The sequence below is a fragment of the Somniosus microcephalus genome, chromosome 10 (assembly GCF_052327205.1).
Source record: "Somniosus microcephalus isolate GS21.2 chromosome 10, FLI_Smic_1.0, whole genome shotgun sequence".
In the NCBI taxonomy this organism is placed as follows: Eukaryota; Metazoa; Chordata; class Chondrichthyes; order Squaliformes; family Somniosidae; genus Somniosus; species Somniosus microcephalus.
Genome location: NC_140996.1, coordinates 4250871 through 4273389, shown reverse-complemented (window position 1 = coordinate 4273389; position 22519 = coordinate 4250871). Strand labels below are relative to the sequence as shown.

At 46.1% G+C, this 22519-nt stretch overlaps 1 protein-coding gene across 8 annotated transcripts in view; it reads left to right on the top strand.

Annotated features, from left to right (window-relative positions):
* arhgef7b (Rho guanine nucleotide exchange factor (GEF) 7b) overlaps positions 1–22519 on the top strand; it is a 115095-nt gene that overhangs the window by 34881 nt on the left and 57695 nt on the right. For 5 of the 8 annotated variants that reach the window (XM_085998333.1, XM_085998338.1, XM_085998337.1 and 2 more), the window contains 3 exons: positions 76–215; positions 1299–1500; positions 3109–3197. In XM_085998333.1, the coding sequence (XP_085854459.1) occupies positions 165–215; positions 1299–1500; positions 3109–3197 (342 nt within the window). In that variant the 5' untranslated portion in view covers positions 76–164. Of the gene's footprint in view, positions 1–75; positions 216–1298; positions 1501–3108; positions 3198–22519 lie in introns of those variants that run through there. The other 3 variants (XM_085998341.1, XM_085998334.1, XM_085998342.1) reach the window with 1 other exon arrangement.

The following is a 22519-nucleotide window of genomic DNA, read 5'->3' as shown; positions in this document are numbered from 1 at the left end:
CAGGTTAGCTTGCTCCCTGATGCTGCATGGAGTGGGTGGACACATCACCATTGATTAAAGGCCTTCTCCCAACAGCAGGATGCTGGCCCATGTCTGGAGACTCCAGACCAGCACTGAGGGGACTCCACTCACAGGCACAGTGACCTTGAAATGGCAGCAAGGCGATGACGTGTGTTGGTTCTGGGCATGAAGCAAAAGCCAAGCCCAGGTGCCAGGTACGAGGTCAGGCCTGTGCAGGGTAAAACCAGTGAGTTTATGAGCACATTTAGTTCCTTAAAATAACAAAACAATGAAGTAACCTTTTATGCGTTACTTAAACGTAACTTTAAATGTTGATGTGAGTCTGAAGCAATGTGGTAAAACCACGCTAAGATTATTTGATCAGTAGATTGGTATGTTCCATGGTCCTGATTGGCGATCGGCAGTAATCGGATATTTGAATAAATGGTTTACTCTGCAGATTCCGTCCCAGTTATTGTCGGTCATTAAAGTGTGAGGGGCGGATTTAAGTTGTGACCCATGATAAACACTTTGTTATGTAGATCATAACATAACTTTGTTCCTATTTGCAAATGGAAATATTTGGGTGAAGTTTGGAGCCAAAAAAAGTTGTTGCTTATAAAACAAATCAGTTTTGTTGAGCCTTCAGTGTGTAGTTATAGAGTGATACAGCATAGAAGGGGGCCATTCGGCCCATCATGCCTGTGCCAACTCTTTGAAAGAACTCTCCAATTAGTTCCACCCCCCCCCTGCTCTTTCCCCAGAGCTCTGCAAATTTTCCCTTTACAAGTATTTATCCAATTCTCTTCAAAATATTACTATTGAATCTGCTTCCGCCACCCTTTCAGGCAGTTCCAGATCATAACTCGCTGCGTAAAAAAATATGCTCCTCATCTTCTCCCCCTCTGGTTCTTTTGCCAATCATCTTCACTCTGTGTCCTCTGGTTACCGACCCTCCTGCCACTGGGAACAGTTTCTCCCTATCTACTCTATCAAAGCCCTTCATAATTTTCAACACCTCTATCAAATCTCTGCTTAACCTTCTCTGCTCTGAGACGAACAATCCCAGCTTTTCCACATAACTGAAGTCTCTGATCGCTGGTACCATTCTGGTAAATCTCCTCTGCACCGTCTCTAAGGCCTTAACATCTTTCTAAAGTGTGGTGCCCAGAATTGGACACAATACTCTAGCTGAGGCCTAACCAGTGTTTTATAAAGGTTTAACATAACTTCTCATTGCAAATATGCTGATCAAGGAGCGGATGCTGATTTCATGAAATATTTCTCTTATTTTTAAGGACATGACTGATAACAGCAACCATTACATGGTGGTAAAAGCAAAATTCAATTTCTATCAGACCAATGAGGATGAACTCTGCTTCGCCAAGGGTGACGTTATCCATGTGACCAGAGTTGAGGAAGGTGGCTGGTGGGAGGGGACAATAAACGGCAAAAACGGGTGGTTCCCCAGCAATTACGTGAGAGAAATAAAGTCAAACGGTGAGTTGTCAAGTTGAATGAAAAGCAGGTCTGAAATCTTCAAATGGCCAAAAGACAATAGAATCTGTTTCTTTTAGTGTAGGAGATTCCAACCAAGTTGGGAGAGTGACTTCACAAACTTGCTCTGCAGCGCTACCTGCAGGCCAGAGCTTGCAACTGAATTGTTACAAGCAAATGTTTACATAGGGAGTTTCAATGTTGACATAAAAACATATCTCAAAATGGTGAAAATGGGAAGTGTGTGCACAAACAAGTTTTTTTAATGCAGTCATTGCATGACTAAGTGGTTAATTTCATTAAAAAAACAGAAACTAATAGTGGGTTGCAAAAGGAGCACCCTGAGAAGGTGGTGGTGGGCCGCCTTCTTGAACCACTTGGAATGGTTTAGATGCAACTGGGTGGCATTCCTGGCCCTTTCAAAGGGCAGTTAAGACTCAATCACTTCAGCGTGGGCCTGGAGTCACATAGGCCCAGACCGGGTAAGGACGGCACGTTTCCTTTCCTTAAAGGACATTAGTGAACCAGTTGGGGTTTTACGAGAATCCGACAGCTTCATGGTCACTTTTACTGATGCTAGCTTTTTATTTCCATATTTTTTACTGAGGGAGTGCTGCACTGTCGGAGGGGCAGTACTGAGCGAGTGCTGCACTGTCAGAGGCGCCGTATTTCCGACAAGGCTTTAAATCGAAGCCCCATCTCCCACCTCAGGTGGACGTAAAAGATCCCATGGCACTATTTGAGGAGGAGAGTTATCCACGGTGTCCTGGCCAATATTTATCAGTCAACCAACATCACCAACAGATTATCTGGTCATTATCAGATTGCTGTTTGTGGGACCTTGCTCTGATATGTGAAGACACAAGGTGGGACCCAGTCCATGTGCCTGCCAAGCGACAGTGTAGCTCAGCACCGAAAACAGATGAACTGGGCCTTCATCTCATTTACTTTCTGTGGGACCTTGCTGGGAGTAAATTGGCAGCTGTTTGCTCATATAACGACAATAACTCATTGGATGTACAGCATTCTGGCACACTCCAGGGCACGATAAGGCCTCTATAGATGCAAGCTCGTTCTTCTTTACATGCCAAAGAAGATTAATGATCTCCTGATTGGCCCTGCTTGGTTAGGAATATGTTGTTGGGAGGCGAGAGTGTCTCGTCTCCTCGCCCCCCCGCCCCCCGGCTCTCTTTCCCCCCCCCCCCCCCCGCCGTTACTTCCTACCCCCTCCCCCCCCCCCCCCCCCGGCTCTCTTCTTTCCCCTCCCCCTCCCCCGTTCCTCCCCCCCCCCCCCCCGTTCCTCCGCCCCCCCGTTCCTCCCCCTACCCGTCTTCAGCACTATCTGATTGGCTAGTCTCCATCCTGCCGCTCCATCCATCCATTGTGTGTATTTAACATGTTTACGTTATCTGTTCCTGTGTTTACATTTTTGTTGTCATATAAATATTAATTAATGTTAGTCAAGTTTTATTTTTTGGGGGAAAAAAAGCAATATTTAAGATGAGTTGATGTGCTTGGAGTGTCCAGTTTTCAGATTCCTATTTCTGTTGTGTTGAACTGTTTGTGCTGAATTTCATTAATTAAAAGCTTGGCAACTGATTCATTCTGCAGAGAAACCTGTCTCACCAAAGTCAGCAACTTTAAAAAGTTCGGCAAAAGGATTTGAAACTCCTCCAATTAGCAAAAGTTACTACAATGTGGTGAGTGACACTTCCTGTTTGTGTTAAATTGGATTTGATGAAGGGCTTTCTGCAGCAATATGTTACTTCTGTGACATTTTAACACAGCCCCCAAAGTGATGGGCTATTTTTGAAGCCCCCGTCATGTTTTGCCCCGATGGGCTGGATTGAAATGTGTATTAGTTTCTCTGGGGAAAATGTGGCTGTATGATAGTGGAGTCTGCAAAACAAAGCTCTCTGAAATGACACGGCTCATGAAGTTTATTTAATGGCCTAGTGGTGAGTTTTGATTGGGAAAGCTAGCCAGCAAATGAGTTGGTTAAATAACAGGCAAGAATTTTACTGATGTATTTGGGCAAACTCTAATCAGGAACATTGTTGATGGGAAACATTTTTTAATTTTGGCTATTTGAGGGTGACTTGTGAGGGAAGCAAAGCTTGAGCACACGGCGGCTCTGTAAATACTTTTCATGTGAAGTGTTAAATAAGAACATAAGAACATAAGAAATAGGAGTAGGCCAATCGGCCCCTCGAGCCTGCTCCGCCATTCAATAACATCATGGCTGATCTGATCCTAACCGCCAATCTACTATCACGGAACCATCTCCTGAATCTAACAGAATTAGACACATGAAACAGGAGCAGGATCAGGCTACACGGCCCCTGGGCCCGCTCCGCTACCCACAGGGCCATGACCGATCCGAACCTAGACTCGTGTCCAAATTCCTGCCCGCTCCCCATAACCCTTTATTCCCTTTACTTCTAGGAAACTGTCTATTTCTGTTTTAAATTTATGTAATGATGTAGCTTCTACAGCTTTTCGGGGCAGCATATTCCATGGACCTACCACCCTCTGAGTGAAGTAGTTCCTCCTCACCTCAGTTTTGAAAGAGCAGCCCCTTATTCTAAGACTATGCCCCCTAGTTCTAGTTTCACCCATCATCGGGAACATCTTCCCCGCATCCACCCGATCCAACCCCTTCACAATCTTATATGTTTCAATAAGATCGCCTCTCAAATACATCAACAAATATTGTGAATTTAAAATGGGCTTCAGTCAGATCTCTTGAAAGTTCCTTTGCCAATGGGTGAATTAAATATCTTGAGATGGCTATTAGTTTCAAGGGGATGTGTCTTGCTTTTGTTAGAGCCTCAGTTTTGAAACTAAACTGACCAAGTTTGTTGGGATATTTCCATGGATTTTTGAAATATTGCTAAAATAAAGAAAGACTCACATTTCTACAGCACCTTTACATCCTCAGGGCGTCCCAAAGTGCTTCACAGCCAATGAAGTACTTTTGCAGTGTAGTCACTGTTGCAATGTAGGAAACGCGGCAGCCAATTCGCGCACAGCAAGCTCCCACAAACAGCAATGACCAGATGATTGAGGGATAAATATTGGCCAGGGCACTGGCGATAACTCCCCTGCCCCCCTTCGAAATAGTACCATGGGATCTTTTACGTCCACCTGAGAGCGCAGACGGGCCCTCGGTTTCACGTGTCATCCGAAAGACGTATTGTAAGTTAACTGTGGCGGGAGATGGATCTCCCTTAATTGCTGTTCACACCTTGTCCACTTCAGTGGTAGAAAGGATTTACATTCTGATTACCAGACTGATGGGGCAGAATTTGGTTCTTCAGATGAGCCTGTCTCCAGTTCCAGGAGTGGATGTCTGCTGTTGACACTCGCTGCACCTGAATAGTAAAGTTGGTGAACAGGAAGATTTTGTGGCCAGTGGCAAAGTATTGCTTTGATCTGTGATATTCTTCAATGAAGTCTGTCTTCACTTCAGAGAAATTGAAGAATATGTCGGGACAGCTGACTGACAATATTCAGATTGCTCATTGAGGATAAGGCATGACTTTGATTGCATGCTCCACAGGTCAGGTTACAGTGCAATACGCTGCTTGCATTAACATTTCTGGTTCCTATAGTGATGGTTTTCATGGTCTGTTTGCATTAGCCTGCTCAGCTTACTCCCAAGTGGCCACTCAGCAGCTTGTTATAATTGCTCCTGTGTACAGACACACGGATAATGGAATCAGACGGACAGGAAAAGACCAGCTGGTCCATTGAGCCCGCCCCATCAGGCAGCTGAGCACTGTGATTCCCACCACACCAACCAACAGCCATGTAATCTCCTGGGACATCCTGAGCACACGCTGCCCTGCTGGTCCTCCGTGTGACAGGATTTCAATCTGGGTTTGAGGTGCTGTACCTGACTTGATCTGTCGCACTCTGTTTTCTCAGCTAAATAAATACCTGGATCAGATTCACGTTAGACTAAATTGTGGGAGCATTGAGCGCCACAGACACCACGCTCTCTTCTAGAAACCTGCCTATTTTTAATTTTTGCAGGCTGGGACTGAAATTAAATTGCTCCTGAGTCTCTGTGGAAGGGATTTCTAATTTCTCTTGAAGAGCTCATCAGAGTGTCGATTTGCGTGGCCAGGGGTCACAGATTGATTGAGGTTAGAGCTGGTTGAAAGCCCCTGCACCCTGGCAAGACCCCAAAGTGATGATTGTGTGTGTTATGATTTGGGCCTACTGCCCTTCCTGTCGAGTTTTTGATCACTCTACTAGACAGGTCCCAGTTCCATCTGCCTGCACCGCCTGTATCTCAGCAAGATTACATAGAATGAGAGAGAATTTACACAATTCGAAATATTTCCTTAATGGTGAGACGGGAAGCTGTGCAGGAGCGAAGGGATTTGGGAGTCCATGTTCACAAATCACTAAAGGCTAATGCACAGGAACAAAAAGTAATGAAACAGGCTAATGGAATGTTGGCCTTTACCTCGAGGGGCTGCAATACAAAGGGGAGGAAGCGATACTTCAGTTGTACCGAGCTCTGGTCAGACCCCACCTGGAGTCACTGCGTTCAGTTCTGGGCCCCGCACCTCAGGAAGGACATCGGGGCCTTGGCGGGGGAGCAGTGCAGATTCACCAGAATGATACAGGGGGCTAAAAGGGTTAAATTATGAGGACAGGTTGCATAGACGAGGCTTGTATTCCCTCGAGGTGTTTGAGATGATCAAAGGATTTGATAGGGTCGAGAGAGGGAGAGACTACTTCCTCTGGTGGGGGAGTCCAGAATAGAGAAACAAAACACAAAACCCGAATACTTTTTAAATGGTGCGAAACTATTAAATATTGGTGTTCAGCGTGATTTGGGTGTCCTCGTACACGGAACACAAAAAGTTAACATGCGGGTACAGTAATTAGGAAAGCAAATGGCGTGTTGGCCTTTATTGCAAGGGGGTTGGAGTATAAGAGTGAGGAAGCCTTGCTACAATTGTGCAGGGCTTTGGTGAGACCACACCTGGAGCACTGGGCACAGTTCTGGTTTCCCTACCTAAGGAAGGATATACTTGCCTTAGAGGCGGTGTAACGAAGGTTCACTAGACTGACCCCAGGGATATGAGGGTTGTCTTATGAGGAGAGGTTGAGTAGATGGGCCTATGCTATCTGGAGTTTGGAAGAATGAGAGGTGACCTCATTGAAACATATAAGATTCTGAGGGGGCTTGGCAGGGTAGATGTTGAGGCAGTTTCCCCCGACTGGAGAGTCTAGAACTAGGGAGCATAGTCTCAGAATAAGGGGTCGGCCATTTAGGACTGAGATGAGGCGGAATGTCTTCACTCAGAGGGTGGTGAATCTTTGGAATTCTCTACCCCAGAGGGCTGTGGAGGCTCAGTCGTTGAGTATATTCAAGGCTGAGGTTGGTAGATTTTTGGACTCTAAGGGAATCGAGGGATATGGCGATTGGGCGGGAAAGTGGAGTTGAGGTCGAAGATCAGCCACGATCTTAATGACTGGCGGAGCAGGCTCGAGGGGCCGAATGGCCGACTCCTGCTGCTCCCTCTTAAGTTCTTCAGGGGCATAACCTTAATATTAGAACTAGGCTGTTCAAGGGTGATGTCAGGAAGCACTTCTTCACACAAATGGTAGTGGAAATCTGGGAACTCTCTTTTCCCCGCCCCCCCCCCCCCCCCCCCCCAAAAGGCTGTGAGGCTGGGGGTCAATTGAAAATTTCAAAACTGAGGTTGATAGATTTTTTTGGGTAAGGGTATCAACGGTTATGGAACCAAGGCTGGTAAATGGAGTTCAGGTACAGATCAGCCATGATCTGATTGAATAGGGAACAGGCTCGAGGGACTGAATGGCCTTCTGTTCCTGTGTCCCTATGGGTGTGGCAGCGCAGGATTGATGAATTGACCCCAGCGTTGCTTTTTAATGACGTTGAGCTTCGTGCGATGGGAGCGCGCGTTGAGTGTGGAGGTTCGGAGGCTCGTGTTCACCTCCTGATTTGTCACCCAATAATTAATGGCTGGGATTTGATTTTGTAAAATGCTTTGAGTTGATGTGAGGACATTCGGAACAGTTGTGTTGTAACTGTGTGTGTGCCAGCTAGTGATGATTCACACTCTATGTAGGTCATTCAGTCACACTTTGTTGGAGGCTGTTTTTTGCCTTGGGCCCTGCCTCTGAGATTGTGTTTGCGTGGTGGCTTTGTACCAGACGTGTACCGCGGGATTGAGGGAACCGCCGGGTGCTGAGGTGCACGAGGTTTTGTGGAACTTTTACGGTGCTGTGGATTTCAAGTGCTGTGCCCATTCCGCGGATTAAAGAAGCACACTGTGAACAGAGCTGCTGTGTCTGCAACACCCTGATGTGGAGGGGTTTGAATCGAGGCCAGTGATGTCTCATGGGTTCCTGCATCAGTCTGAACATGCGGCAGACAGAGCGAGACATAACTGCAGCAGTGACGGAGGATGTTACTAGTGGGGTACCGCAGGGATCGGTGCTAGGACTCCAGTTATTCACTATATATATTAATGATCTAGACGAGGGAACTAGATGTAATATCTCCAAGTTTGCAGACAGCAGAAAGCTGGGTGGGTGTGTGTGCTGTGAGGAGGATGCAGAGAAACTCCAGTACGATTTGGAAGTGCATCGAGACCTGGGTGTCCTTGTGCACCAGTCGCTGAAGATAAGCATGCAGGTGCAGCAGGTGGTTAAGAAGGCAAATGGTATGTTGGCCTTCATAGCGAGAGGATTCGAGTACAGGAGCAAGGATGTCTTGCTGCAGTTGTACAGGGCCTTGGTGAGACCGCACCTTGAGTATTGTGTGCAGTTTTGGTCGCCTTATCTGAGGAAGGATGTTCTTGCCATGGAGAGAGTGCAGCGAAGATTCACCAGACTGATACCTGGGATGGCAGGAATGACATACGAGGAGAGATTGGATCGATTGGGCTTATATTCGCTGGAGTTTAGAAGCATGAGAGGGGATCTCATTGAAACTTATAAAATTCTAACAGGACTAGACAGACTAGATGCAGGAAGGATGTTCCCGATGGCGGGGGAGTCCAGAACCAGGGGTCACAGACTAAGGATAAGGGGTAAGCCATTTAGGACAAAGATGAGGAGGAATTTCTTCACCCAGAGAGTGGTGAACCTGTGGAATTCTCTGCCACAGAAGGCAGTTGAGGCCAATTCATTAAATATATTTTAAGAAGAAGTTAGATATATTTCTTAAGGCTAAAGTGATCAAGGGACATGGGGAGAAAGCAGGGACAGGGTACTGAATTTGGATGATCAGCCATGATCTCATTAAATGGCGGAGCGGGCTCGAGGGGCCGAATGGCCTACTCCTGCTCCGATCTATGTATTCTATGTAAAGCGCTTGGGGACATCTTGATGTTGTGAAAGACACTATATAAATGCAAGTCTTTCTTTTCAAATGAACGTGTGACTTCAGTTTGCCAGCAAGGCTTATTCTGTGTGGGAGCTGCTGTGCCGGCAAGTCCGAGCGGTAGCGTGGGTTTGACGGCGCTCCGCAGGAGCCGAGTTCAGTTTCACAGCACAGTCCAACTTGTAGAGCTGCAAGGCATCAGTCAGCCGGCCCAGTCATACATGCGAGAACCAAGGAACCACATGAAAAACCAGCGCCAACCTGCCCCAGCTCAACTGGTGCAGCTTTCACTGATTACATCGCAAGTGAATAATTGCCTCAAGGCACAGCTTGCCATCTCCCCTGAACTTAATTCCCAATAATTTCTCTGATCTACAGCACATGCAGGTGTGGGGTAGTAATAGTGTTGCATGAGCGCAGCCAATCATGGAGGCCGGTGCTCATTTAGGGATAGGTCATTCTGCAAAGCTGGTTGTGTCAGACTTCCCTGTTTTAACAGCAACCTCCTCAGCAAGAGTTTATGAAGAATCATGGGTGAGCTGATTGCTCGTGAGGTTGCTAATGAGCAGCAAAACCGTACAGAGCCAAAGTATTGATTCATTCAAATGCAAATCAGAGTTTATATTTTCAGTGAGCAGTCCATGGAACAGGCTCCCTCGGGAGATGGTGGAAACAGTTCTGATTGATTCAAATGCAAATTCGAGAGATTTTTTCAGAGAATAACATTTTGGGACACAGTATACGAGTAATTTGTGACGTGTGGTGAGCAGCGAGCTCGGGAGGAACAGGTGACTTTGGACCTCTGGTTCCCAAAGCTCTCCACCACTGGGGGTTTTCCTCGCCTCATGTCTGGGTCTGTTGTAGACTCATTGATGGAGATTGATCGCTGTGATTGGTCAACAACTCCATTATCGTTGTATCAGGCGACTACCAGGATGGTAGAAGGTGAACCAGATGGACCGTGGTCTATTCTCGTCTGACACTTCCGATGTTTGGTGTCCAGTTTTTTCGCTGATCTCGGCTGGAAAGGCAGTTGGGAAAGGGAGACTGCTGGAAGTTCTTGTGGAGATAGAAACATAGAAAAATAGGAGCAGGATTCGGCCCTTCGAGCCTGCTCCGCCATTCAATATGATCATGGCTGATCCGCTATCTCAATACCATATTCCCGCTCTCTCCCCATACCCCTTGATGCCTTTTGTGTCTAGAAATCTATCGATCTCCTTCTTAAATATATTCAGTGACTTGGCCTCCACTGCCTTCTGTGGTAGAGAATTCCACAGGTTCGCCACCCTCCGAGTGAAGAAATTTCTCCTCATCTCTGTCCTAAATGTCCAACCCCATATCCTGAGACTGTGACCCCCTCATTCTAGAGCCCCCAGCCGGGGGAAACATCCTCCCTGCATCCAGTCTGTCTAGCCCTGTCAGAATTTTATACGTTTCAATGAGATCCCCGCTCATTCTTCTAAACTCTAGTGAATACAGGCCTAGTCGACCCAATCTCTCCTCATACGACTGTCCTGCCATCCCAGGAATCATTCTGGTGAACCTTCGCTGCACTCCCTCTATGGCAAGTATATCCTTTCTTAGGTAAGGAGACCAAAACTGCACACAGTACTCCAGGTGTGGTCTCACCAAGGCCCTGTATAACTGTAGTAAGACATCCTTGCTCCTGTACTCAAATCCTCTTGCAATGAAGGCCAACATACCATTTGCCTTCCTAACTGCTTGCTGCACCTGCATGTTTGCTTTCAGTGACTGGTGTACAAGGACACCCAGGTCCCTCTGTACATCAACATTTCCCAATGTATCACCATTTAAATAATACTCTGCCTTTCTGTTTTTCCTACCGAAGTGGATAACTTCACATTTATCTACATTACTGTATTTGCCCACTCACTCAACTTGTCTAAATCGCCTTGAAGCCTCTTTGCATCCTCCTCACTACTCACAATCCCACCTAGTTTTGTGTCGTCAGCAAACCTGGAAATATTACATTTGGTTCCCTCATCCAAATCATTGATATATATTGTGAATAGCTGGGGCCCAAGCACTGATCCCTGCGGTACCCCACTAGTCACCGCCTGCCACCCCGAAAAAGACCCATTTATTCCTACACTCTGTTTCCTGTCTGTTAACCAATTTTCAATCCATGCCAGTATATTACCCCCAATCCCATGTGCTTTAATTTTGTACACTAACCTCTTATGTGGGACTTTATCAAAGGCCTTCTGAAAATCCAAATACACCACATCCACTGGTTCTCCCTTATCTATTCTACCAGTTACATTCTCAAAAAAAACTCCTGTAGGTTTGTCAAATACGATTTCCCTTTCCTAAATCCATGTTGACTTTGTCTAATCCTGTTGATATTTTCTAAGTGTCCTGTTATCTCATCCTTTATAATAGACTCTAGCATTTTCCCTACTACTGATAGGCTAACCGGTCTGTTGTTCCCTGTTTTCTCTCTCCCTCCTTTTTTAAATAGTGGGGTTACATTTGCCACCCTCCAATCTGCAGGAACTGTTCCATAATCTATAGAATTTTAGAAGATGACAAACAATGCATCCACTATTTCCATGGCTACCTCTTTTAGTACTCCGGGATGCTGATTATCAGGGGATTTATAGAAACATAGAAGATAGGAGCAGGAGTGGGCCATTCGGCCCCTCGAGCCTGCTCCGCTATTTAATGAGATCATGGCTGATCATCCAAATTCAGTACCCTGTCCCTGCTTTCTCCCCATATCCCTTGATCACTTTAGCTTTAAGAAATATATCTAACTCCTTCTTGAATATATTTAATGAATTGGCCTCCACTGCTTTCTGTGGTAGAGAATTCCACAGATTCACCACTCTCTGGGTGAAGAAATTCCTCCTCATCTCAGTCCTAAATAGCTTACCCCTTATCCTTGGACTTTGACCCCTGGTTCTGGACTCCCCCGCCATCGGGAACATCCTTCCTGCATCTAGTCTGTCTAGTCTTGTTAGAATTTTATAAGTTTCAATGAGATCCCCTCTCATTCTTCTAAACTCCAGCGAATATAAGCCCAGTTGACCCAATCTCTCCTCGTATGTCATTCCTGCCATCCCAGGTAGCAGTGCTGAATCTTCGCTGCACTCCCTCCATGGCAAGATAGGGTGACCAAAACTGCACACAATACTCAAGGTGTGGTCTCACCAAGGCCCTGTACAACTGCAGCAAGACATCCTTGCTCCTGTACTCAAATCCTCTCGCTATGAAGGCCAACATACCATTTGCCTTCTTAACCGCTTGCTGCACCTGCATGCTTACCTTCAGCGACTGGTGCACAAGGACACCCAGGTCTCGTTGCACTTCCCCTTCTCCCAATCTATTGCCGTTCAGATAATCTGCCTTCCTGTTTTTGCCACCAAAGTGGATAACCTTGCATTTATCCACATTATACTGCATCTGCCATGCACCTGCCCAATCACCCAACCTGTCCAAATCATACTGGAGTTTCTCTGCATCCTCCTCACAGCACACATGCCCACCCAGCTTTGTGTCATCTGCAAACTTGGAGATATTACATCTAGTTCCCTCGTCTAGATCATTAATTTATATCGTGAATAGCTGGGGTCCTAGCACCGATCCCTGCGGTACCCCACTCGTCACTGCCTGCCACTCGGAAAAAGACCCGTTTATTGCAACTGTTTGCTTCCTGTCTGCCAACCAGTTCTTTATCCAAGTCAGTACCTTACCCCCAATCCCATGTGCTTTAACTTTGCACGCTAATCTCTTATGCGGGACCTTATCGAAAGATTCTGAAAGTCCAAATACACCACATCCACTGGTTCTCCCTTATCTATTCTACCAGTTACATCCTCAAAAAATTCCAGTAGATCAGCTTTCAGTCCCAGTAATTTCTCCAGCACTTTTTTTTACTAATTTCCTTTAATTCCTCCTTGTCACTAGACCCTTGGTTCCCTAGCATTTCTGGGAAGTTATTTGTGTCCTCTTCTGTGAAGACAGAGCCAAAGTATTTGTTTAATTGCTCTGCCATTTCCTTTTTCCCCATTATAAATTCTCTCGTTTCTGACGAAGGGACCTACATTTGTCTTCACTAATCTTTTTCTTTTTACATACTTGTAGAAGCTTTTACAATCCTCTTTTATGTTCCTTGCAAATTTACTTTCATATTCTATTTTTCCCCTCTTAATCAATCTCTTGGTCCTTTTTTGCTGAACTCTAAACTGCTCCCAATCCTCAGGCTTGCTACTTTTTCTGGCAACTTTATATGACTCCTCTTTGGATCCAATACTATCCTTAATTTCTTTTGTTAGCCATGGTTGGGCCGCTTTTCCTTCTGTGTTTTTGCGGCAGAAAGGAATGTATAACTGTTGCAATTCATGCATTCGTTCCTTAAATGTTAGCTATTGCCTATCCACTGTCATGCCTTTTAATGATGCTCCCCAATCTATCACAGCCAACTCACTCCTCATACCATCGTAGTTTCCTTTGTTTAGATTTAGGAACCTAGTTTCAGATTGGAATTCTTCACTTTCCATCTTAATGAAGAATTCTATCATGTTATGGTCACTCTTCCCTGAAGGACCCCACGCAACAAGATTATTAATTAACCCCTTCTCATTGCACAATACCCAATCTAGGATAGCCTGTTCCCTAGTTGGCTCCTCAACGTACTGCTCTAAAAACCATCTTGTACGATGGGGAGTGGGGGTTAGCGCTGATGCTCTGTATGGTCAAATACCGGTCAATCTTCCGTGCCGTGGCTCATGGATGAATAATGGCAACTGACGGTCGAGAATCAGCAGCCCAGTTTCCGCTCCATGGAAAAGAAAACTGGGTGGATTGCAAAATGGCCCAAGACAGATTTATATCCCATTGCGTTTTACAGCACAAAAAGAGGCCACTCAGCCCACCGTGCCTGTGCTGGATCTCCTCTTAACCTTACTTCTTCCAATGAAGAGATCCAGTTTTCCTTTCAGTCTGTCTTCATAACTAAGCGCCTCACCCCTGGAATCTCTCCTACGCCCTCTCCACGGCTTTGACATCCTAAACTAGACAAACTATTCTAACTCCGGCCTTACCAATGTTTGGCAAAGGTTTAGTATGACCTCATTGTTTTTGTACTGGATGTCCTTACTTTTAAATCCAAGGATCCCACAGGCTAGTGTGCAGCTTTAACTAGTCCTCTCACCTTCAAAGATTTGAGTATCTGTGATCCTAAGTCTTCCTGCCACAGGGACAGGAGGAGGCCATTCAGCCCCTCGAGCCTGCTCCGTCAGTCAATGAGATCATGGCTGATCTGCGACCTAACTCCATATACCCGCTTTTGGTCCACATCCCTTAATACCTTTGGTTGGCAGAAAGCGACCAATCTCCAATTTACTCCTTTTTAAAGCTTTACCACTGAGTGTATATTTCCTCATTCTTCTTCACAAAATGTATCACCTCAAATTTAATCTGACATCCATCTGCCCAAACTACTAAATTGTCTTTGTAATCCTTGTCACTTACAGTCCTCTTCACAGTTGATCATGCTCCTTATTTTTGTATCAACTGCAAATGTTTACATGGCTCCCCAAAGACCCAAGTTCAGATCATTTGTTGCCTCATTAGCAGATCTGCCGATACTGGTCACAGTGAGTCAGTCGGTGCTATTTTATCATAAAGCTCTTTAAGGATGATGCCAGAACTGAGAAGTTATAACTATCGGGCAAGATTGAACAGGCTGGGGCTCTTTTCTGTAGACAAGAGACGGCTGAGGGGTGACCTGATTGAGCCCTTATGAAAGAGTTCAATAGGGTAGACGTAGAGAAGATGTTTTCACTTGTGGGGGAGACCAGAACTAGGGGCCGTCAATATAAGATAGTCACTAATAAATCCAATAGGGAATTCAGGAGAAACTTCTTTACCCAGAGAGTGGTGAGAATGTGGAACTCGCTACCACAGGGAGTGGTTGAGGTGAATAGTAACGATGTATTTAAGGGGAAGCTGGATAAACACATGAGGGAGAAAGGAATAGAAGGTTATGCTGATAGGGTGAGATGAAGAGGGGTGGGAGGAGGCTGGTGTGGAGCAGAAACACCGGCACCGACCAGTTGGGCTGAATAACAACAGAAAATGCTGGAAAAACTCAGCAGGCCAGGCAACATCTGTGGAGAGAAATTAGAGTCGACGTTTCGGGTTGAAACCCTTTTTCAAAACTGGGAAGGAAATGAAATAGATCGAAAGGAGGGCTGGGGAGGGAACAAAAGAAGTGAATAGACATTAAGAGGTATTCAAAACGAGACGAGATGGCGATAGGACTAGTAAAGAGACAAAAGACAGCTCAGATTAGGTGTGAGATGTACTGGCAGAATGAGACAGCTGCCATGTAAAAAAAAAAGAGGAAAGGTGAGGGGGGGTGGGTGGGGGGGGGTGGAGAGAAAACCCAAAACAAAGGGGTGGGGGAAAAAAAATATAAGTAAAAATGTAATAGGGGCCGAGGTTATGATCTGAAATTGTTGAACTCGATATTGAGTCCGGAAGGCTGCAAAGTGCCTAATCGGAAGATGAGGTGCTGTTCCTCGAGTTTACGGTGAGCTTCCGTGGAACAATGCAAGAGGCCAAGGACGGTGAGGTCCGAGTGGGAATGGGGCGGTGAATTAAAATGACAGGTGACCGGAAGCTCGGGGTCACCCTTACGGACTGAACGGAGGTGTTCCGCAAAGAGGTCACCCAATCTGCATTTGGTCTCCCCAATGTAGAGGAGACCGCATCGTGAGCAGCGAATACAGTATACTAGATTGCAAGAAGTACAAGTAAATCGCTGTTTCATCTGGAAGGGGTGTTTGGGGCCCTGGACAGTGGGAAGGGGGGAGGTGTAGGGGCAGGTGTTACATCTCCTGCGCTTGCACGGGAAGGTGCCAGGCAAAGGGGAAGGAGTGTTGGGGGTGATAGAGGAGTGGACTAGGGTGTCTCGGAGGGAGTGGTCCCTACGGAATGCTGAAAGGGGAGGGGAAGATGCATTTGGTGTGGGATCGCTTTGGAGGTAGCGGAAATGGTGGAGGATGATCCGTTGAATGTGGAGGCTGGTGGGGTGAAAGGTGAGGACAAGGGGAACCCTATCGTGGTTCCGGGAGGGAGGGGCAGGGGTGAGGGCAGAAGTGCGTGAGATAGAACGGACACGGTCGAGGGCTGTGTCAACCACGGTAGAGGGGAATCCTCGGTTGAGGAAAAAGGAAGATATGTCGGAAGCACTGATGTGGAAGGTGGCATCGTCGGAGCAGATGCGGCGGAGACGGAGAAACTGGGAGAATGGAATAGAGTCCTTACAGGAGGCGGGTGGGAGGAAGTGTAGTCCAGGTAGCTCTGGGAGTCAGTGGGCTTGTAGTGAATATTGGTCGATAACCTATCCCCAGAGATGGAGACGGAGAAGTCGAGGAAGGGAAGAGTCAGAGATGGACCATGTGAAGGTGAGGGAAGGGTGGAAATTGGAGGCAAAGTGAATGAAATTGTCTAGTTCGGGATGAGAGCAGGAAACGGCACCGATACAGTTATCAATGTATCGGAAAAAGAGGTGAGGGAGGGGACCTGAGTAGGACTGGAACGAAGACTGTTCCACATATCCCACGAAAAGGCAGGCATAGGACCCATGCGGGTACCCATAGCAACACGATAGCAAAATACTGCGGATGTTGGAAATCCGAAATAACAACAGAAAATGCTGGAAAAACTCAGCAGGTCAGGCAACATCCGTGGACAGAAATTTGAGTTGACGTTTCGGGTCAAACCCTTCTTCAAAACTGGAAAGAAAAGATAGATCGGAGGCAGGGCTGCGATCGGACAAAAGAATAAAAGAAACAAAAGAAGTAAAAAAGAGACAGTACAAGGTATTAGAAGCTAGACGAGATGGTAATAGGCTGAGATTGGGTGTAAAGTGTACTGGCAGGGCAAGAAATAGCTGCCAGGTGTGAGAGAGAAACAAAAGGAAAGGGGGGGGGGGTGGGGGGGAAAGGAGTGCAAAAATTACAAGAAAAAATGAACTAGGGGCCGAGGTTATGATCTGAAATTGTTGAACTCGATATTGAGTCCGGAAGGCTGCAGAGTGCTTAATCGGAAGATGAGTCGCTGTTCCTCGAGTTTATGGTGAGCTTCCACGGAACAATACAAGAGGCCAAGGACGGTGAGGTCCGAGTGGGAATGGAGCGTTGAATTAAAATGACAGGCGACCGGAAGCTCAGGGTCACCCTTACGGACTGAACGGAGGTGTTCCGCAAAGTGGTCACCCAATCTGCGTTTGGTCTCCCCAATGTAGAGGAGACAGGGCCCCAAACACCCCTTCCAGGTGAAACAGCGATTTACTTGTACTTCTCGCAATCTAGTATACTGTATTCGCTGCTCACGATGTGGTCTCCTCTACATTGGGGAGACCAAACGCAGATTGGGTGACCACTTTGTGGAACACCTCCGTTCAGTCCGTAAGGGTGACCCTGAGCTTCCGGTCGCCTGTCATTTTAATTCAACGCTCCATTCCCACTCGGACCTCACCGTCCTTGGCCTCTTGTATTTATCCACGGAAGCTCAACGTAAACTCGAGGAACAGCACCTCATCTTCCGATTAGGCAGTCTGCAGCCTTCCAGACTCAATATCGAGTTCAACAATTTCAGATCATAACCTCGGCCCCTATTTCATTTTTTCTTGTAATTTTTCCACTCCTTCCCCCCCCCCCCCCCCCGCCCTTTCCTTTTGTTTCTCTCTCACACCTGGCAGCTATCTCTTGCCCTGCCAGTACACTTCACACCCAATCTCAGCCTATTACCATCTCATCTAGCTTCTAATACCTTTTATTGTCTCTTTTTTACTTCTTTTGTTTCTTTCACTTCTTTTGTCCGATCGCAGCCCCTGCCTCCGATCTATTTTCTTTTCTTTCCAGTTTTGAAGAAGGGTTCGACCTGAAACGTCAACTCAAATTTCTGTCCATGGATGTTGCCTGACCTGCTGAGTTTTTCCAGCATTTTCTGTTATTATTACCCATAGCAACACCTTTGATTTGGAGGAAATGAGTGGCATTAAAAGAGAAGTTGTTCAATGTGAGAACAAGTTCAGCCAGGCGGAGGAGGGTGGTCGTGGTGGATGGGGACTGGTCGGGCCTCTGTTCAAGGAAGAAGTGGAGCGCCCTCAGGCCATCCTGGTGGGGGATGGGGGTGTAGAGGGATTGGGCGTCCATGGTGAAAAGGAAGCGGTTGGGGCCAGGAAACTGGAAACTGTTAAAGTGGCGGAGGGTGTCTGAAGTTGGGCTGAATAGCCTGTTTCTGTGCTGTAAGTATGTGTAACCTGAGTCTGTGGGCTAACATGGGTAATAACTTAATGTACACGTGAGTAATTTTGAGTGGGGCGGGGGGGGGAAGCAAGTGATTGAACTGCTAGGATTAACACACACAATTCATCACCGATAAGTCACTTACTGCAGAGATTACTCTAACTAATGGGGTACATTTACCCACTTTGTCCTCGCAGTGTCGGGGTTAGGATTGTCCGCACGCGTCGTTAATACACCTTGAAGGACCTTCCCGGTGTGATTGCTTCTGGGACCCCTGAGCTGGTCGATGTTGATCTTTCAATGAGGGTGTGCTTATATTAGACATGGTGCTGCTCACCGACTGAGCCCTGCCAAACCTGCCTTGCTTGAATCTTGGCACGAATCTCCTTTCAGCAATTTCAGATTCACAAAATGAAGACATTTTAATCTCTTGGGGTCAGGATTACAATTAGTAACAGTGGACGAAATGAATAAAAACGGTCCGTCAGTTTCTCGAATGAATGCAGCCTTTCTTGGAGCATAATAGTGCAGAGTGTCTGCCCAGGGAAACTTCGGTCCTCGGATTTGAAGAGTCCAGTGTCTATTATTTCATCAGCAAGCGCTTTCTTTCTGAATGACCAGCTCACTTGAAGTGACTGGGCTAGAGGTTTGCAATAGGATTGCAGTCATTGTGAAGCGAAGACTTCGACTGTGATCTATCATGTTGTACAGGAGCTTCCAGTGTTTCGTGTCGAGGCTCGGATGGATGGGTTTATTGCGTTGAAGGAGATTAAGATTCACCCTGCATCTACACGATGTACGGCAGAGTTTCGAGATGTGGGGACGACGCACTTGCCCTGTAAATTTCTGTATAAATACCGGTGACGCACAGATCCACCAGGCATAGCCTTTGTGATGCATGAATAATTGTTCCTTGTTTTCGAGGTGACTGGAGGCTGACCTGTTCAGACTCACTGCCCATCTTTGTAAAGCAGTGATGGAGTTGGAAAATAGAAACCACCTTAGGAGCGATATCTGTTTCTTTATTTTAAAAAAAAGGGGATAACTCCAGACATCTGTTTTTCCTCCTCAGAGCAACTGAACTGAGTTTTAATTTTTTGTTTAAAGCGTTATCGTTTGTCTGAAGATTTAGGGGGAAAAATTCGTGTTCGCCAGCAAAGTTTCCAGTGTCAGCGGCAACTGCAGTTAACGGCCGCAACGCTAACCGAATGAAATTGGTCTGGGGGGCACGGAGATAGGTGGCGCAGTGCTCGCCTTCCATGCAACACCGTCCTGGTGGCGTTGCTGGAGGATCCAGGACCAAGTTGCAGCTTCCCACAGCCTCTCGGAGTGAAGCTGTGGAGCTTGCAAGGAGTTGTGGGCAATGAAGAGGTCTGAGAATTAAAGGGGCCATGCACACTGAAGCAATACCAAATAAAGTGCAGTGAATCAATTCATTTTTTAGCCCTTTTTAAAAAAATATTCAATATTTAAAAAGTTCCAAATGTCAATATTCAGCTGTTCAAGCTGAATTACCTTCCTAACGTCAACAAATGGGAAATCTGCCTCGACATTAACACATGGCTCAGCAAGCCAGGGAAGGGGCACCGAGGGGGGTCTCACGCAGCACTCCAGCTTTGTTCAGGGGGTCATAGAAACATAGAAGATAGGAGCAGGCGTAGGCCATTCGGCCCCTCGTGCCTGTTCCGCAATTTAATGAGATCATGGCTGATCATTCAAATTCAGTACCCTGTCTCTGCCCCCTCCCCATATCCCTTGATCACTTTAGCCTTAAGAAATATATCTAACTCCTTCTTGAATATATTTAATGAATTGGCCTCTACTGCCTTCTGTGGTAGAGAATGCCACAGGTTCACCACTCTCTGGGTGAAGAAATTCCTCCTCATCTCTGTCCTAAATGGCTTACCCCTTATCCTTAGACTGTGACCCCTGGTTCTGGACTCCCCGGCCATCGGGAACATCCTTCCTGCATCGAGTCCTGTTAGAATTTTATAAGTTTCAATGAGATCCCCTCTCATTCTTCTAAACTCCAGGGAATATAAGCCTAATCGACTCAATCTCTCCTCATACGTCATTCCTGCCATCCCAGGTATCAGTCTGGTGAATCTTCGCTGCACTCTCTCCATGGCAAAAACATCCTTCCTCAGATAAGGTGACCAAAACTGCACACAATACTCAAGGTGTGGTCTCACCAAGGTCCTGTACAACTGCAGCAAGACATCCTTGCTCCTGTACTCGAATCCTCTTGCTAATAAGGCCAACATTCCATTTGCCGCCTCTGCTGCCTGGATGTTGAATTCCCAGCCTTGGTCACGCTGGAGCCATGTCTCCGTAATCCCAATTATATCATATCCATTTACATCTATTTGCTTACCTTCAGCGACTGGTGCACAAGGACACCCAGGTCTCGTTGCACTTCCCCTTTTCCCAATCTATTGCCGTTCAGATAATAATCTGCCTTCCTGTTTTTGCCACCAGAGTGGATAACCTCGCATTTATCCACATTGGGCAGATGCATGGCAGATGCAGTATAATCACCCAACCTGTCCAAATCATACTGGAGTTTCTCTGCATCCTCCTCACAGCACACACACCCACCCAGCTTTGTGTCGTCTGCAAACTTGGAGATATTACATCTAGTTCCCTCGTCCAGATCATTAATATATATTGTGAATAACTGGGGTCCTAGCACCGATCCCTGCGGTACACCACAAGTCACTGCCCGCCACTCGGAAAAAGACCCGTTTATTCCAACACTTTGCTTCCTGTCTGTCAACCAGTTCTCTATCCAAGTCAGTACCTTACCCCCAATCCCATGTGCTTTAACTTTACACGCTAATCTCTTATGCGGGACCTTATCGAAAGCCTTCTGAAAGTCCAAATACACCACATCCACTGGTTCTCCCTTATCTATTCTACCAGTTACATCCTCAAAAAATTCCAATTGATTAGTCAAGCATGATTTACCTTTAGTAAATCCATTTTAACTTTCTCCGATCCTATCACTGTTTTCCAAGTGCGCTGCTATTACATCTTTTATAATGGACTCTAGCATTTTCCCCACAACCGATGTCAGGCTTACCGGTCTATAATTCCCTGTTTTCTCTCTACCACCTTTTTTAAATAGTGGGGTTACATTAGCTACCCTCAAATCCATGGGAACTGTTCCAGAGTCTGTAGAATTTTGGAAGATGATCAGCAATGCATCTACTATTTCTAGGGCCACTTCCTTAAGTACCCTAGGATGTAGATTATCAGGCCCTGGGGATTTATCCGCCTTCAATCCCGTCAATTTCCCTAACACCATTTCCCTACAAATACTGATTTCATTCAGTCCCTCCCTCTCATTAAACCCTATGTACCCTGACATCTCTGGGAGGTTATTTGTGTCCTCCTTTGTGAATACAGAACCAAAGTATGTATTTAATTGGTCTGCCATATCTTTGTTCCCCATTATAAATTTCTCTGATTCTGACTTCACCAATCTTTTTCTCTTCACATATCTATAGAAGCTTTTACAGTCAGTTGTTATGTTATGAAAACTTACTCTCATACTCTATTTTCCCCATCTTAATTAATCCCTTTGTCCTCCTTTGCTGAATCCTAAACTGCTCCCAAACCTCAGGTTTGCTGCTTTTTCTGGCCAATTTATATGCCCTCTCCTTGGATCTTATGCTATCCCTAATTTCCCTTGTTAGCCACGGTTGAGTCACCTTTTTTTAATTTTTATGCCAAACTGGGATGACCAAATTCTGTAATTCATCCATGCGATCTTTAAATGTTTGCCATTGCCTATCCACCGTCAACCCTTTAAGTAACGTTCCCCAATCCATCCTAGCCAACTCGTGCCTCATACCATCGTAGTTTCCTTTATTTAAATTCAGGACCCTAGTCTCTGAGTCAAATACTTCACTCTCCATCTTAATGAAGAAGTCTATCATATTATGATCGCTCCTCCCGAAGGGGGCTCGCACAACAAGATTGCTAATTAATCCTTTCTCATTACATAATACCCAGTCTAAGATGGCCTGATCTCTCGTTGGTTCCTCGACATATTGGTCCAGGAAACCATCCCGTATACACTCTAGGAATTCCTCCTCCACAGTATTGTTACTAATTTAGTTAGCCCAATCTATATGTAGATTAAAGTCACCCATGATAACTGCTGTGCCCTTATTGCACGCGTCTATAATTTCCCGTTTAATGCCATCCCCAACCTCAGCATTACTCTTTGGTCTGTATACAACTCCCACTAACGTTTTCTGCGCCTTGGTATTTCTCAGCTCTACCCATACAGATTCCACATCATCAGAGCTAATATCCTTCCTTACTATTGTGTTAATCTCCTCTTTAACCAGCA